Source organism: Gallinula chloropus, assembly GCF_964237585.1.
Source record: "Gallinula chloropus genome assembly, chromosome: 7".
Taxonomy (NCBI): Eukaryota; Metazoa; Chordata; class Aves; order Gruiformes; family Rallidae; genus Gallinula; species Gallinula chloropus.
The window spans coordinates 26,925,504-26,939,921 of NC_140092.1; the positions used below are offsets into that span (position 1 = coordinate 26,925,504).

The 14,418-nt window shown below is 46.1% G+C and overlaps 1 protein-coding gene across 1 annotated transcript in view; it reads left to right on the forward strand.

Annotated features, from left to right (window-relative positions):
- WDFY3 (WD repeat and FYVE domain containing 3) overlaps positions 1 to 14,418 on the forward strand; it is a gene marked incomplete at both ends in the record, with an annotated part of 121,028 nt that overhangs the window by 32,775 nt on the left and 73,835 nt on the right. Inside the window, 4 exons of the mRNA XM_084266956.1 lie at positions 2,060 to 2,253; positions 5,248 to 5,705; positions 7,666 to 7,749; positions 13,146 to 13,323. Of these exons, the coding sequence (XP_084123082.1) occupies positions 2,060 to 2,253; positions 5,248 to 5,705; positions 7,666 to 7,749; positions 13,146 to 13,323 (914 nt within the window). The remainder of the gene's footprint in view (positions 1 to 2,059; positions 2,254 to 5,247; positions 5,706 to 7,665; positions 7,750 to 13,145; positions 13,324 to 14,418) is intronic.

Consider the following 14,418-nt stretch of genomic DNA (forward strand, 5'->3'; position numbering starts at 1 on the left):
CTGGGCAAACTTTTTAAATGGAAATTTAGGCCCATTGTTGGAGTAACCTCCAGTGTTGTCTGTGCCATTCCGCTGTTGTCCTTCTAGTTCTGTTGCCTTTCACCTGGTGGCTTCAAACCACTTTCAGAGATGGCTTTTGAAATCTGCAGTGTTGAATATTTACAACAACTGGCACCTTGGCTTTGTCCATGACTTGATGAGTAAGTTTGTTAATTATCAATTCCTTGGCTTGTTAAATCCTTAGTTTGTTAAATATCAAATCCTTGGCTGCTGTGAAACAGCATTCCTGACCTCACCTGGAAAGCTGCTTCTTGGTGCTGAGCTAACCTCTGAGTAGCAACTGAAAAAGCAAGAGGGTAGCATAAAAGGCATCAGGACTGTGGGATGATGTCACAGGTGATGCTTTTGAGGACTCTTGGAGAGTTCCTCAGTAGTTCTCCAGGTTCAGGAGTAGGATGGAGCTGTACAGGAGGAGTTAAGAAACCATTTCTTAAAGAACTTGTGGTTGCTGTGTGTGCAGTGTGACTGGGATGTGAGCCCAGGGCCATTGTATCCAGCGGCCAGCAGAGGTTTTAGGTCATCACAGAAAGGCATAAGTAAGCACTATGCACCCTTGCAGTGCTTCATACCACACTCAAAGTCTGGTTTCTGATCCGAAACCAGTGTTTGTGATAAGGGTTCTTGAATATTGCACAGCTGATAATCATGTTTCAAGCAATAAGTTTGGGTGTCCAGACCCAGACAGGTTCACTGGATAGTTGAGAAACTAGACCAAGAGTGGAAGAAGTATAAAATGTTACCTCAGCCTCTCTGAAAACAAGAGACCTGACTGCTAAGGAGACGTGCTTTGCCTGAAAAGGGATGCAAGCACCTTAACGGTCTTGGGGTTTGAGGCCTCTCCTTTTGGCCTTGTCCAAGTCTGTATTTCATCCAGAGAGCGTCAGAGAAAGCAGGAGACAGGGAGTTAGAAATGGATAGTGGGACTAAGGTTGGTATATGTACATTAGAAGGAATGACTATGGTCCTGACTAGCTTGTGTAATCCTGGACTTGGTCGTTCAAACAGTGCTTTTAGTTTATGGTTCCAAGGAACACGATTGCTTTTGATGCAGTGATGCAGCATGGATCCATTTCCCTACTCTGCTTTCATCTTCAGCAGTACTCTTAACTGCTGACACTACTAAACACACATTATATGGGCCATATCTATATTGCAGTTAAGTGTTTGTGATGTCTTCAGAATCAGTGTTCATTTAGCTTTCAGTTAATATTGCACACGTGATGTTCTGAATGTCCAGTAAGCCTGATGGAACTGTTATTTGACTTAAGCTTCATTTCTAGAGAGAGAGGTCTTGCCACAAGAAAACTTCTGCAGAATCTTAGAAGTCTTGTGGGTTGACCAAAACACTTCTCAACCAGTGCTGCTAGTTTGTTTGTCTTGGCCAGGAGTACTGTGTCCAGTATTGGGCCCCTCACTACAGGAAGGGTGCTGAGATGCTGGAGCGTGTCCAGAGCAGAGTGACAGAGCTGATGAAGGGTCTGGAGCACAAGTCCTGTGAGGAGTGGCTGAGGGAGCTGAGGCTTTTTAGTCTTGAGGTGGACTAGGCAGGGTTAAGCTGTGGTTGGACTCGATCTAAAGGGTCTCTTCCAACCCAGATGATTCTCTGGTTCTATATTTTTGGCTATGAAGTAAATGTAACAGTCTCACTAAAGATGGAAAGATTCTTATATTTGTCCTTTGTTTCAGCCTGTGACACTCTGAGCTCTAGTACAGAAAGAATAACTACTGTTGGAATTATTGAAGAAATCCTTAAAACTGACCTGCATCCTTGTACTCTAAACCTTTGATAAAAGTTACTGTCAGAAGAATATCCCTCAAGTTCAATTCTTATTAGTGGTAGGAGAGGAAAAATAGTAGCAAGGAACATCCATGGCACTAAAATGCTGCCATTCAATCTGTAGACAACATAATAAACAGCTTTCATGTTTTGTTATTTGTTACTGATTGTATTTTTCATACTCCTTATGCATTTATCCCCCTCCCTGCCCTTTCTGAGTAGGTATCTTCAGGGAGTTTGGTGGTGCCAGATGCGTGCACAACATAGTGAAGTATCCCCAGTGCCGACAGCACGCCCTGATGATCATCCAGCAGTTGGTCTTGTCACCCAGTGGAGAAGATGATATGGGCACTTTGTTGGGACTGATGCACTCTGCTCCACCTACAGAACTGCAGCTGAAAACTGACATCTTAAGGGTAAATGAAGTCCTGCACTGGACTCCTGCTCCTCAGCTCCTGGTGTAGAGAAGACTGAGAAGGGAGTTGGGTTGGATGGGTGGCGTTTAGCTGTAAAATGCAGATCATCTGTGGAGGTGAAATGTGTGTGTTTGGTGCATGTCTCTCTCCTCTCTGTCCATCAGAGGTGAAGGCTGGTAAGTGGTTTTTTTTAGTATCACAGTCTCAGCAGATAGGAAATGAGGCTCTACAGTTATGATGACCTTCCCTGGTGGAGTATTTTCCAGGTAAAAATAATGAGAATACATAGGGAAGAAGCAAGCATGTAACAAGCTTATTTTCAGTGCTGGCTTGCATTTTCCTCTGGCAGACTGTTTTACCAATTTGTTAGTTACAAATGCTGAGCTAGTTAATAAAAATGCAAATTATGGTGATGTAGTAGAAGATACAGCCCAAGAACTTGCTTGCTTAAGCAGAAGAGTGGCAAAGATAGGAAAGCAAGGCTCTGTGTGGAGGAGGGAAAGAGAAGACTCATCTGCTTTCTGTCATGTTAGGGTTTTTGGCAGCCAATCTAGAGCTGCAATCTCTTCTCAGAATAGCTAATGTTATTTTTGTAAATTGCTGTAATACTGTTATTTTAGGGTAGAAAAGCTGAGGGAAGAAGTAATAAGTATGGAAGTCTTACTGGAGAGAACTTGGGGAGATCTAGGTTCACCTCTGGAAAAGGATATGTAATATTTTGCTGGCAGATGGGCAGCTTCATATTATCCCCCAGAAACCCTAGAAAGGAGAGCTCCTAACAAAATGATTTGTTTGACATGTTTGGTCTGTCAAGGGCTTTGGTCATTTTTTGAGTCTCATTGATGAAACTTAAGGGAAGAGAAGGGACATTGCAGTTCCCCACCGCATCTGAAGTCAGAGCTTCTGTCCTTCATCTGACCTACTGCATTTGTCTGTCGTTGGTGCTGCTCCCAGAGGTTTTGGTGATGGAACTGACAGCCCAGAATTGTGGAACTGTGTGTCTCTGACTGTTTATCCAGGTTTGGCAGGAGAGGAGATGCTGCCTTCAAAGGAATGACAGCCTGTTTCACTACCCATCTTCTGGGTGCTTAAAAAAGCCAACCAACCAAGCCCCAAACCAAAAAAAGGTTTACTTCTTTACTGAAGAAGTAAATTCTGCTGCCCTCACCTATTTTTCTGTATCAATGTTTCCTGCTGTTTGTTGTGCTTTGCAAAGAGACTTTTTCTTCTCTATTCTATATTCACATGTGCATTGAACTTCCCATGACAGCTGGGTTGGGATTTGGTTTTGGTTGGGTGGATGAGCTTTCATAAATGATATTATTCTCTAGTACCTAGATTGGGCCAGTAGGTCAAAGGAGGGGATCCTCCCCCTCTGCTCTGCCCTGGTCAGGCCCCACCTGGAGTGTTGTGTCCAGTGCTGGGCTCCCTGGGACAAAAAAGCCAGGGATCTCCTGGAGAGAGTCCAGTGGAGGCTGCGAAGGGGATGAAGAGCCTGGAGCATCTCCCCTGCCAGGAAAGGCTGAGTGAGCTGGGGCTGTTCAGCCTGGAGAGAAGCAGCCTGAGAGGGGATCTGATCAATGGGGATCAATAGCTGAAGGGTGGGACACAGGGGGACATGGGCAGCCTCTTCTCAGTGTCTGTGGGGACAGGACAAGGGCCGATGGCCTCAAGTTGGAGCAGGGGAAGTTCCACCCCAATGTGGGGAAGAACTTCTTCCCGGTGAGGGTGAGGGAGCCCTGGGACAGGCTGCCCAGGGGGTGTGGAGTCTCCTTCTCTGGAGAGATTCCAGCCCCGTCTGGACACGGACCTGTGTGACCTGTCCTAAGGACCCTGCTTTGGCAGGGGGTTGGACCCCATGGGCTCTGGAGGTCCCGTGCATCCCCTACAAGTCTGTGATTCATGTAGTTTCATCTCTTTTTACTGTGGCTTTGTATTTGCTCAACAAGTGAGGTTTTACACATTTTTGTTTCTCTCTGACTTACTTTTCAACAGTGTCCCTTAAAATCAAGTATCCCTCAGTTCAGAGATTTATGGGTTTTGTTCTAGAGAGAGGCTAAAACTGAGTGTTGGGCTAGTTCTTTGCTGCTCTTGAGTAAGGATGCTCCAAGGTTTAGATTTCTGCTTGCCACAGGCAGTCATTTGCCCACTCTCATGGGAAATTGTGAAGTATGATAGTGGGGCAGATTCCTTCACAATAGTGACGTTGTCTGCGTTACCTGCCACAAGATTTAACTGGGGGTTTTGAGTTCCTTCATAGTCATGCCCAAATCTTTCCTGTTGGCAGGCTTATTTATCTCTTTATTTCTGAATTAGGGACAACTCTTTATTTCCCCCTGGTTTCTCTTTATTTTTATTCCCAACTCTTGAGGATGGGAAATGTAACATACAAAGTTGATCTTTGCAGGCTTCAGGCGTTACCATATTCTGACAGATGATGCGAGTAGAACTGTTGGAGAGGGGTCAGAGGAGGCCACAAAGATTATCAGAGGGCTGGAGCAGGTCCCCTGTGGAGAGAGGCTGAGGGAGCTGGGCTTGTCCAGCCTGGAGAGGAGAAGGCTGTGGGGGCACCTTATTGCAGCCTTCCCGTCCCTGAAGGGAGCAGAGAAACAGGAGGGGAATCAGCTTGTTCAAGGGCAGAGACTGGCAGGACAAGGGGGATGGAGTGAAGCTGAAGGAGGGAAGGGTTAGATTAGATGTTACGGGGAAGCTTTTTACAGAGCAAGTGGTGAGGGGCTGGAAGGGGCTGCCCAGAGAGGTGGTGGATGCCCCATCCCTGGGGGTGTTGAAGGCCAGGTTGGATGGGGCCCTGGGCAACCTTGTGTAGCTCCAGGCCTGGAGGTTGGTGTCCCTGCCTGTGGCAGGGGGGTTGGAACTGTGTGATCCTTGGATGATTCTATGATTTTGCTAACATACCAAGCAGAACCATTCCTACCTTATTTTCAAGCTTTTTGTAATGCTGCTGCTCTTGTTTCTTGTTTGTTTTGCCCACAGGCCCTTCTCTTGGTGCTGAGAGAAAGCCACCGCACGAGAACTGTTTTTAGAAAAGTCGGTGGGTTTGTGTATGTCACATCTTTACTCGTTGCTATGGAAAGATCTTTGTGCTCACCCCCTAAGAATGGCTGGGAGAAAGTAAACCAGAATCAAGTGTTTGAACTGCTTCACACTGTGTTCTGCACGTTGACTGCAGCCATGCGGTACGAGCCGGCCAACTCTCACTTCTTCAAAACAGAGATCCAGTACGAAAAGCTGGCAGATGCTGTTCGGTTGCTTGGCTGCTTCTCAGACCTGAGAAAAATAAGTCCCTTGAATGTCTTCCCTTCAAATACACAACTGTTTCAAAGACTTTTGGAGGATGACCTAATATCCCTGGATTCTGTGTCACCTACTCTAAGACACTGCAGCAAACTTTTTATTTACCTCTACAAGGTAGCAACAGATTCTTTTGACAGGTATGAACTTTGTTTGGGGTGTTTTCCTCCTTTTTTTTTTTTTTTCCCCTTTTCCAGCCCTAGCTGCCCCCCACCCTGGTGCTCCCCATAAGTTTTCTTCAAATATGCTTTGCTCTTTCCATTTTAATCTATTTGTTTGTTCCTTCACCCCAGTGAGAGGAATGCAAGGTGTCAACATCTAACCAAATGTTGACTTAGCTTGCTGGTGTTCCCCAGGGCATGCAGCATTCTCATTGATGTTGACTCTCTTTGTCATGGCAGCGATTTAGATAGACATGTCAGTATTTGATGTGTTGAAGCAACCTGTTGGTCGATAGGCCGACTGTCTGGTTGCTTTATCATACAGGATTACTAGATTGTTATGTTTTTACAAAGTCAAATGAAAAATTGGCTGTTTAACATGAGACTGATAATATCATAATAAATTTAGAATCATAGAATCATTCAGGTTAGAAAAGATTAAGAACAAACACTGCCAAGTCCACCACTGAACCATGTCCCCAGGCGCCCCATCTACATGTCTTCTAAAGACCTTCAGGGATGGTGACTCCACCACTTCCCTGGGCAGCCTGTTCCAGTGATTGACAATCCTTTTGGTGAAGGAATTTTTCCTAACATCCAATTTAAACCTCCCCTGGCACAACTTTCCTCTCATCCTGTCACTTGTTATTTGGGAGGAGACAGACACCCGTCTCCCTACGACCTCCTTTCAGGTTGTAGCCTCCTCCTTATGAAACACATGTAGGCTAGACCTAGACATCTTCTTTTAGATGAATTGGCACTTCCATTAAAGTTCTAGCTGATCTATAAAATGACTGGGTTTTATATGTAATTGGGAGACACTCCCGGAGTTAGACAACTAGAGTTTGAATGATACTTGACATTTGAAATGCACATCAATGTGTGTCTTAAAGTTGATTCAAAATGACAACAAAACTTTATTAAAGTATGTCTTAAAGATTGGCTTGCCTTAAAGTGGCTCTCATCCATAATTTGAGGTGTAAAAATGTAAACCAGAGATCTGAGCTTTGGATTTGGACCTTGGAGCTTCTGCACCCCAGCTACTTAATGCATGTGACCCTGTTGTAATAAGGCAGGCCACCCAGTTACCCAAACACAGGCTCTGATTTTCCAGGAGTTTAAGGTGTAGCTGTGCATTTTGAGATATTAATAGAGCTTCCAGTTGGTCAGGCTTCCTAAAACTAGGTGAGTAGCAAAGCACAAACATCATGTTTTTGTTAATGAATGTTTTGCCTCCAGAGGTCTTCATGCTTTTTTCATGTTTGAAAAGACAACCACAAAAAGCATTAAAAAACCCAACAAAACTGCAAAACCCAAGTACAGAACTCAGTTTACTTGGTCTAATTTTAAAGTATTAAGGTACTCAGACAGGGGGAGGAGAAAGTGTTTTAAGAATGTGTGGCATGTACTGTAGAAGTTATAACACTGGCTCACAGTGTGAGGAATCAGTGGGGTAAGTAAATCCCATGGTGGTGATGCATAAGCTACATTATTCCTTTTTTTTTTCCTGGTCATCTTCAATGTCTGCATTCTTCATTCCTTCTTACCTCCTCTGATCATCACTTGTTGTCAAGTTTCTGTTAATTTTCTTTCTTATCCATGTTGGCTATGTTTAATTTGCCAAGGCTTTGCTTTCACCTCTCAATTTCTGCTGCTCAGCACTGAAAGATGTTCTGTTTTACTAGTGTGATCATACCAATAAAGCTCTGTGGAGTAATGAAAAGCACCACAGAGCCATGCCATAAAACATGTACACACTTTGCATGTCCACATGTTTACCTGATGCCTGTCAGCCTGTAGCACCCTTTGATATCCATGTTGTTTCTGAAGAATGGATCCTGGTAACGATTTTATTGTTGCTGTTGTACAACTAACAAGCTTATGGCCTCTGGTTTCTTCTCTAACCTCTCTGTCCTACCCCTGTCTGTTTTGTCTGTAGTCGTGCAGAACAGATCCCTCCTTGCCTGACAAATGAGACTTCTCTCCCCTCTCCTTGGGGTACGCCAGCTTTGTCCAGGAAAAGGTACCGACCCTTCAAAGAGAAGTTGATTTCACTTCTGATTTCTCTCTCTCTCTGTTGTGTTTTGTAGTTTTGGCTTTTTTTTTTTCCCCTCAAGTTGTGATTTTTGTGTTTTCCCCTTGTGTGTTTGCTGGAGAAAATAAATATCAAGGTGTGTCTGGTAGTGAACCCTGGGTAAGTGGTGCAGATGGATGAGAGATGAGATGTCTCCTGACCCCTGAAGCATTTCAAGCTGATGATTCAAAACCAAATGAGGTCTTGTATAAGTATAATGATCTAAATGAGATAGATTTCTAAAGGCAATTCAGATTTAGCTGATAGATCCATTAATATAGCAGGGTTTCATTTTTGTCTTGACTAATTATTCAAGAGAAGGTACTTTCAATAGGAAGGTGGATGGCTTGTTGAAGTTCTCATTTGTTAGTGACCACACAGAACAACGAGTAGAGAATAAATCTGTCAGTACTTGACTACCAAATGATGGAGAGAAATGCTAAATGGGAAGGTTTGCAGAGAAAGCCCAAATGGCACAATTGAAAAATCTGAGCACCCACTTCCCCTCCCAAGCTGCTGTATTTTCTTCCTGCATCTTAGAGTATTTCTTCTTTTCTATTAGGGAAGAAAAAAGTTACTGGTTCACCAACGGTGTCACTTCCAGGCTTGTGCAGATGATGAAGACAGTTTTTTTTTCCTGGAGCCCCCAGGGAAGGGGCAACTGTTTGTTGTCTGAAGAGACAGGTTAGGCAGGCATTTGCTTTTGAAGCCTAAAAAGACATTCGAAAGACTGTGGGTTATCTGAGGTGTGATGCCACTTGTGGAAAATAGAGTCCTCCTTGCGCAGTGTATGGCTTAAAATACACCATGAAGTTTCATGTTGGGAATGAAAAATACTTTGCAAAGTGAATCAACCAAAGCTGCTTTTAGAAAGGGCTTTGGAATGAAATGTTTGTTCTTGAGGTTAGTAAAGTGAAACCTTTTTCTGTCTTGAGTGACGTTACCCAAGTCATATCTGGGTGTTCTGTGGGGACTGGCTTGGACAAGGCCAATTCCCCAATAATCCAGAGCCTCTTAGACTGCTCTTTCCTTTCTTTTCTAACGCTGAGGTGTTGAGGAACAGATGTTGTGGTTGTGGCTCACAGAGCTGCTTTCACCAAGTTGCTCAGATGCAGGGGTATGTGAGAGCTCGCAGGAGCGCCTGCCAAACAGGGGCTTATTCTGGGGTGCAGTGGATTAGAGTGCCACATGAGTAGTTGATGCAGCCTGGTAGTTAAAATATATATTTATAGAATGCTTATTTTTGGAAAAGACCTTCAAGATCATTGAGTCCAACGGTTTTTCCAGCCCTACTAGGTCCAATACTAGACCATGACACCAAGCACAACATCTACTCTTCTTTTAAACACCTCCAGGGATGGTGACTCAACCACCTCCCTGGGTAGCCTGTGCCAGCATATAACAACCCTTTCAGTAAAGAATTTGTTCCTAAAATCCAACCTAAACTTCCCCTGACAGAACTTCAGTCCGTTTCGCCATGTCCTGTCACCAGCTACCAGGGAGACGAGACAGACCCCCACCTCCCTACAACCAGCTTTTAGGTGGTTGCAGAGCGATGAGGTCTCCCCTCAGCCTCCTTTTCTCCAGACTAAACAACCCCAGTTCCCTCAGCTGCTCCTGATAAGATTTGTCCTCCAAACCCTTCACCAGCTTTGTGGCCCTTCTCTGGACTTCTCAAGCATATTGATGCCCTTCTTGTAGTGAGGGGCCCAAAATGTACTCCAGATGCGGCCTCACCAGCGCTGAGCACAGGGGAAGGGTCACCTCCCTGGTCCTGCTGGCCACACTGTTCCTGATGCAAGCCAGGATGCTCTTGGCCACCTTGGCCACCTGGGCACAGTGCTGGCTTGTGTTCAGCCGGCTGTTGATCAAGACCCCCAGGTCTTTCTCCTCCAGACAGCTCTGGAGCCACTCCTCTCCAAACCTCTAGCTTTGCCTGGGGTGGTTGTGTGTGTGTGTGTGTGTGTATGTATGTATATTTAGATGTGTTAGGCTTCCTTTGTTTGGATTTTTTTGTAGCACTGAAAATACAAGCAGTTATTTGAAAACTGGGTGATATAAGGTGGGATGAAGACTGGCTGAGTTAAAATGTCATTATCTCTGTGGGGTGGTCCGGGCAGTTCAGGTAAGTGCTGGTGTAGCACTGTGGGTGCTTCCCAGGGTAGAGGAGTGTGTTTGACTTGGATCTTCACAAACAAAACAAGACTTTTTCATTACAGCAAGTTGTGTGAGGCTCAAAGGACAAGTGGACAGAAAGACTGATCGTGCTGCCCTGGGTGACTTTTCAGTAAAAGCATGTTTTCAAGTCAAAAAAAACTTAGGGCTGAGCTTTTCCAAAAGCCTGTTTGAGCAGCTGCCTGCTTTCTCACGGTGGTTGAGCTTCACGTTTGGCATTCCTACTGAGTTCAGTGCCAGTAGCTGGCACCTTCCTACTTCAGAAACAGGCAACTTGGAGTTTATAGTCCAATATTACTTGGTTTTCTTTTTTTGTTGACTTTTTAAATGTCAGGTACGGTCAGGTTCTGTCAGAGTTGGCTCTTCTGAGCAAAGTCTTTGCTGCTCTGTTGTTGTTTTCCATCTGCTGTACTTCGCTTCCCTGGCATCTCCCTTGTTGCTGTGGCCTGGTTTTCTGCCGTTCGACTCCCAAGGACGGGTGCCTGAGGGACACCCCTGTGGTGTTTGGCTAAAAGACCAAGCAGACCCTGTGCCCACACAAACAGTGCAGTTCTGGTTTTGATGCACACGGTCTAGGATGGTTCCTGGATATATAGACTGGGTGATGGTCTCTTTGAGACATGACTGCCACTTCTCAAAGCTGTATTTCCCCAGGGAGTGGTGCTCTCCAAGCATTACCCTCTATGTGAGCAGAGGAGATGGGGTTCCTTTAGTGCATGCATTGGGATGGTGGTACATCTCTCTCCTCTCTTACCTGGAATACATTATTCTTCCACCTCCTCTATAACTACAGCTTTGCCAGTTGTTTGAGTGCTGTAAATTTGGGCAGAAGAAACTTCCCTTGATAAGGCCGCTTCTAACTTATAAGAAAGTCAGGAGAATCCTCTCCTGAGGAGTTCTGTTTGGGATTTTTTGTTTGGTTGGTTTGGGGATTGTTTTTTTTTCCCTTTTCCTTTTTTGTGTGGATGCTTTGAGCCCAGCTGGGTGAAGTAGAGAGTAGAATGCAAACATTGGGTGGTGATCACACTTGGGGTATGATATGCAGACGGTATATTCGCCATAAATCTTACTTACTTCTTTCCAAATAAAAATGCTGTTATAATTTTCATCAAGACTTGTACTTAATTATATAAGTCTCATCAAGAGCTGTACTTAATTATATAATTCATGTTTAAATTTTTCTTCAGTTTCATCTTTTGATGGATTAGACAGATCTGTGTGCTGTGTTCAGTATGCTGCCTTTTCCCATCTTCCACTTCTTTCTTGCCCCGTAAAGGATTCATATGAAGACTGCATAAGCATGGCTAAATTAACTTAGAACAGGCTCTGCACTGCCCCATAGTCTCAGATTCACAGACCATTAGGAGTTAGAAGGGACCTTGAAAGATCATCCAGTCCAACCCCCCTGCCAGAGCAGGATCACCCAGACTAAATCCTACAGGGAAACATCCAGGCGGGTTTGAATGTCTCCAGAGAAGGAGACTCCCCAGCCTCTCTGGGCAGCCTGTCCCAGAGCTCCCTCACCCTCACAGTGACAGAGTTCCTCCTTATATTCCTATGGAACCTCCTCTGCTCCAGCTGCACCTTATCCTGTCACTGCCATCCCTGAACAGAGCCTGACTCCATCCTCCTGACACTCACATTGATGAGGTCACCCATCAGTCTCCTCTTCTCCAGGCTAAAGAGGCCCAGCTCCCTCAGCCTCTCCTCATGAGGAAGGTGTTCCACTCCCTCCATCACCTTCATGTCCCTGCGCTGGGTTCTTTCAAGGAGTTCTATGTCCTTCTGGAACTGAGGGCCCAGAACTGGACACAATATTCCAGGTGGGGTCTCACCAGGGCAGAGCAGAGGGGGAGAAGAACCTCTCTTGACCTATTACCCACAGCCCTTCTCATACCCCCCTGGATGCCATCAGCTCTTAGGCACGAGGGCACATTGCTGGCTCATGGTCATCTTGCTGTCCCCCCGAGTAAGCCGCCTGTGCTGGTTGTATGCCGAAAGAACAACACCATCAAGCCGGTACCCCTGAGACCTCTGGTGAGAAATGAGTCTACAGCTCTCACCACAAGTGGTTGCATCTAAGTCAGTGTGTCAAAGCAAAGCCTCTTTCCCTGGATCAGACTAAAGCAGCTTAATGTAAAGCTAAATTGCCGTGGCAGTCGTGGAAGGACTGAGAGCACAGGGGTGGCTGGTGTGAGCGCACACTGCAACCGATGTACTGTTCCTGGCAGCTGATGAGGGGTTGAGAGAGCACGTTTTGTTGGTTGTTAAGGAAAAGCAGATGAGGAGAAGTGGTATTCACAGCTGAGTTTCTCCTCCAGAAAGCCCAGTTCTGGGCTCCCTGGGACAAAAAAGCCAGGGATCTCCTGGAGAGAGTCCAGCGGAGGCTGCGAAGGGGATGAAGGGCCTGGAGCATCTCCCCTGCCAGGAAAGGCTGAGTGAGCTGGGGCTGTTCAGCCTGGAGAGAAGCAGCCTGAGAGGGGATCTGATCAATGGGGATCAATAGCTGAAGGGTGGGACACAGGGGGACATGGGCAGCCTCTTCTCAGGGTCTGTGGGGACAGGACAAGGGGCTATGGCCTCAAGTTGGAGCCCGGGAAGTTCCTCACCAATGTGGGGAAGAACTTCTTCCCAGTGAGGGTGAGGGAGCCCTGGGACAGGCTGCCCAGGGGGTGTGGAGTCTCCTTCTCTGGAGAGATTCCAGCCCCGTCTGGACACCGACCTGTGTGACCTGTCCTAGGGACCCTGCTTTGGCAGGGGGTTGGACCCCATGGGCTCTGGAGGTCCCTTCCAACCCCTACGAGTCTGTGATTCTGTGACCAGGAGCAGTGGTAGCTTGTGCACTGCTTTTGCTGTGTGGTGCCATTGCAGCCAGAATGGAAAGGAGGAGGCAGTGAAGGCAGCCTTTAAGTTCCTCAAATGGCGTAGCACCTGGGGAGAAGGCTTCTAAGTTAAAACCTAGTTGAGGCATTGAAACATTACCATGTTGTTTTGGGTTAAGTATGTCCGGTGGGTTTGAGAAGAGGAAAGCACTTGGTCAGTCTGTCTGAGGGAGGAGAAAGGAGAGGGGAGTAACATCCATAACCCAATTCAACTTTTACAGCTGTGTGAAAAATGCAGCTCTCCTCCCAGAAAGGGATTGTAACTAAGGGATGTTTTCTGTCCTGCAGGCACACATATCATTCTGTTTCAACACCACCTGTTTGCCCTCAGAAAAACATAGCAGATGTGAAACTCCAAACAGGATCCACATCCATACAAAGCTCTGATGCCGTCATTATCCACCCTGGTGCTATGCTTGCCATGCTGGATCTTCTGGCCTCTGTTGGATCAGCTACACATCCAGAGGTAGGGGAAAAAAATAATGCTGTCTTAAGTTTTAAGAGTGACTGGGAAAAAGGATGGCTGTGGAAAGTAGGAAAACTGATGATGTCCTCCAGCTTTGTCCAAAGAAGCTAATACAGACCAATGAGTGGAAATGTGGTGACATAGAGGTCTGACAGAAGTTGTTTTGTTTTGTTTCTCTCTTTCAAACTCCTTTCATGAAGCAGCCATCAGATAAGTTTCCAAACACTGTGATGAATTCCTGTTTTCCTTGCTGCATTGGCTTCTATTGAGCAGCATGAGGAGGACATGGGATTGGACACTATAGCTTGATGTATTTGTGCTCTTTGAAATAATGGTGATGTTTTGCCTTCAAGGCATTAATTTTTTAGTTCTGTTGCATATCTGTTAAGTCTTGTAAAGGTGATGATGATGGGGAGCAGAATGAAGCCCCTGTAATCCAGGGGGAAGGACCTAGTGACCTCCTACAGCACTTACACACACACACAAGTCTCTGGGGTCTTATGAGATCCACCTAAGGGTTCTGAGGGACCCAGCAGAAGTGTTCACTTAGCCACTTTCCATCCTTTATCAGCAACCCTGGCTAACTGGGAAGGTCCCAGTCAACTGGAGGTTAGACACTGTATTGCCCATCTACAGGAATGGACAGAAGGAGGATCTGGGGACCTGCAGGCCTGTCAGTGTGATCTCTAATTGGTGTCCAGTCAAAAAGGGTGTTCCCCAGGGTGTCAGTACTGGGACCAGTTCTGTTTAATGATTTGCCTGTCCAGGTGATTAATAAGTGCACCCTCCGTAAATTCACAGGCAGCACCAAGGTGGCTGGGTGTGTTGATCTGCTTGAGGGCAGGAAGGCCCTATAGAGGGATCTGGACAGGCTGGATCGATGGGCCAAGGCCCAACTGTGTGAGGTTCAACAGGGCTCAGTGCTGGGTCCTGCCCTTGGGTCACAGCAACCCCGTTTGATGCTGCAGGACTGGGGCAGAGTGGCTGGAAAGCTGCCCAGTGGAAGAGGACCTGGGGGTGTTCGTCAGCATCTGGCTGAACATGAGCCAGCAGTGTGCCCAGGTGGCCAAAAAGGCCCAACAGCATCCTGGCTTG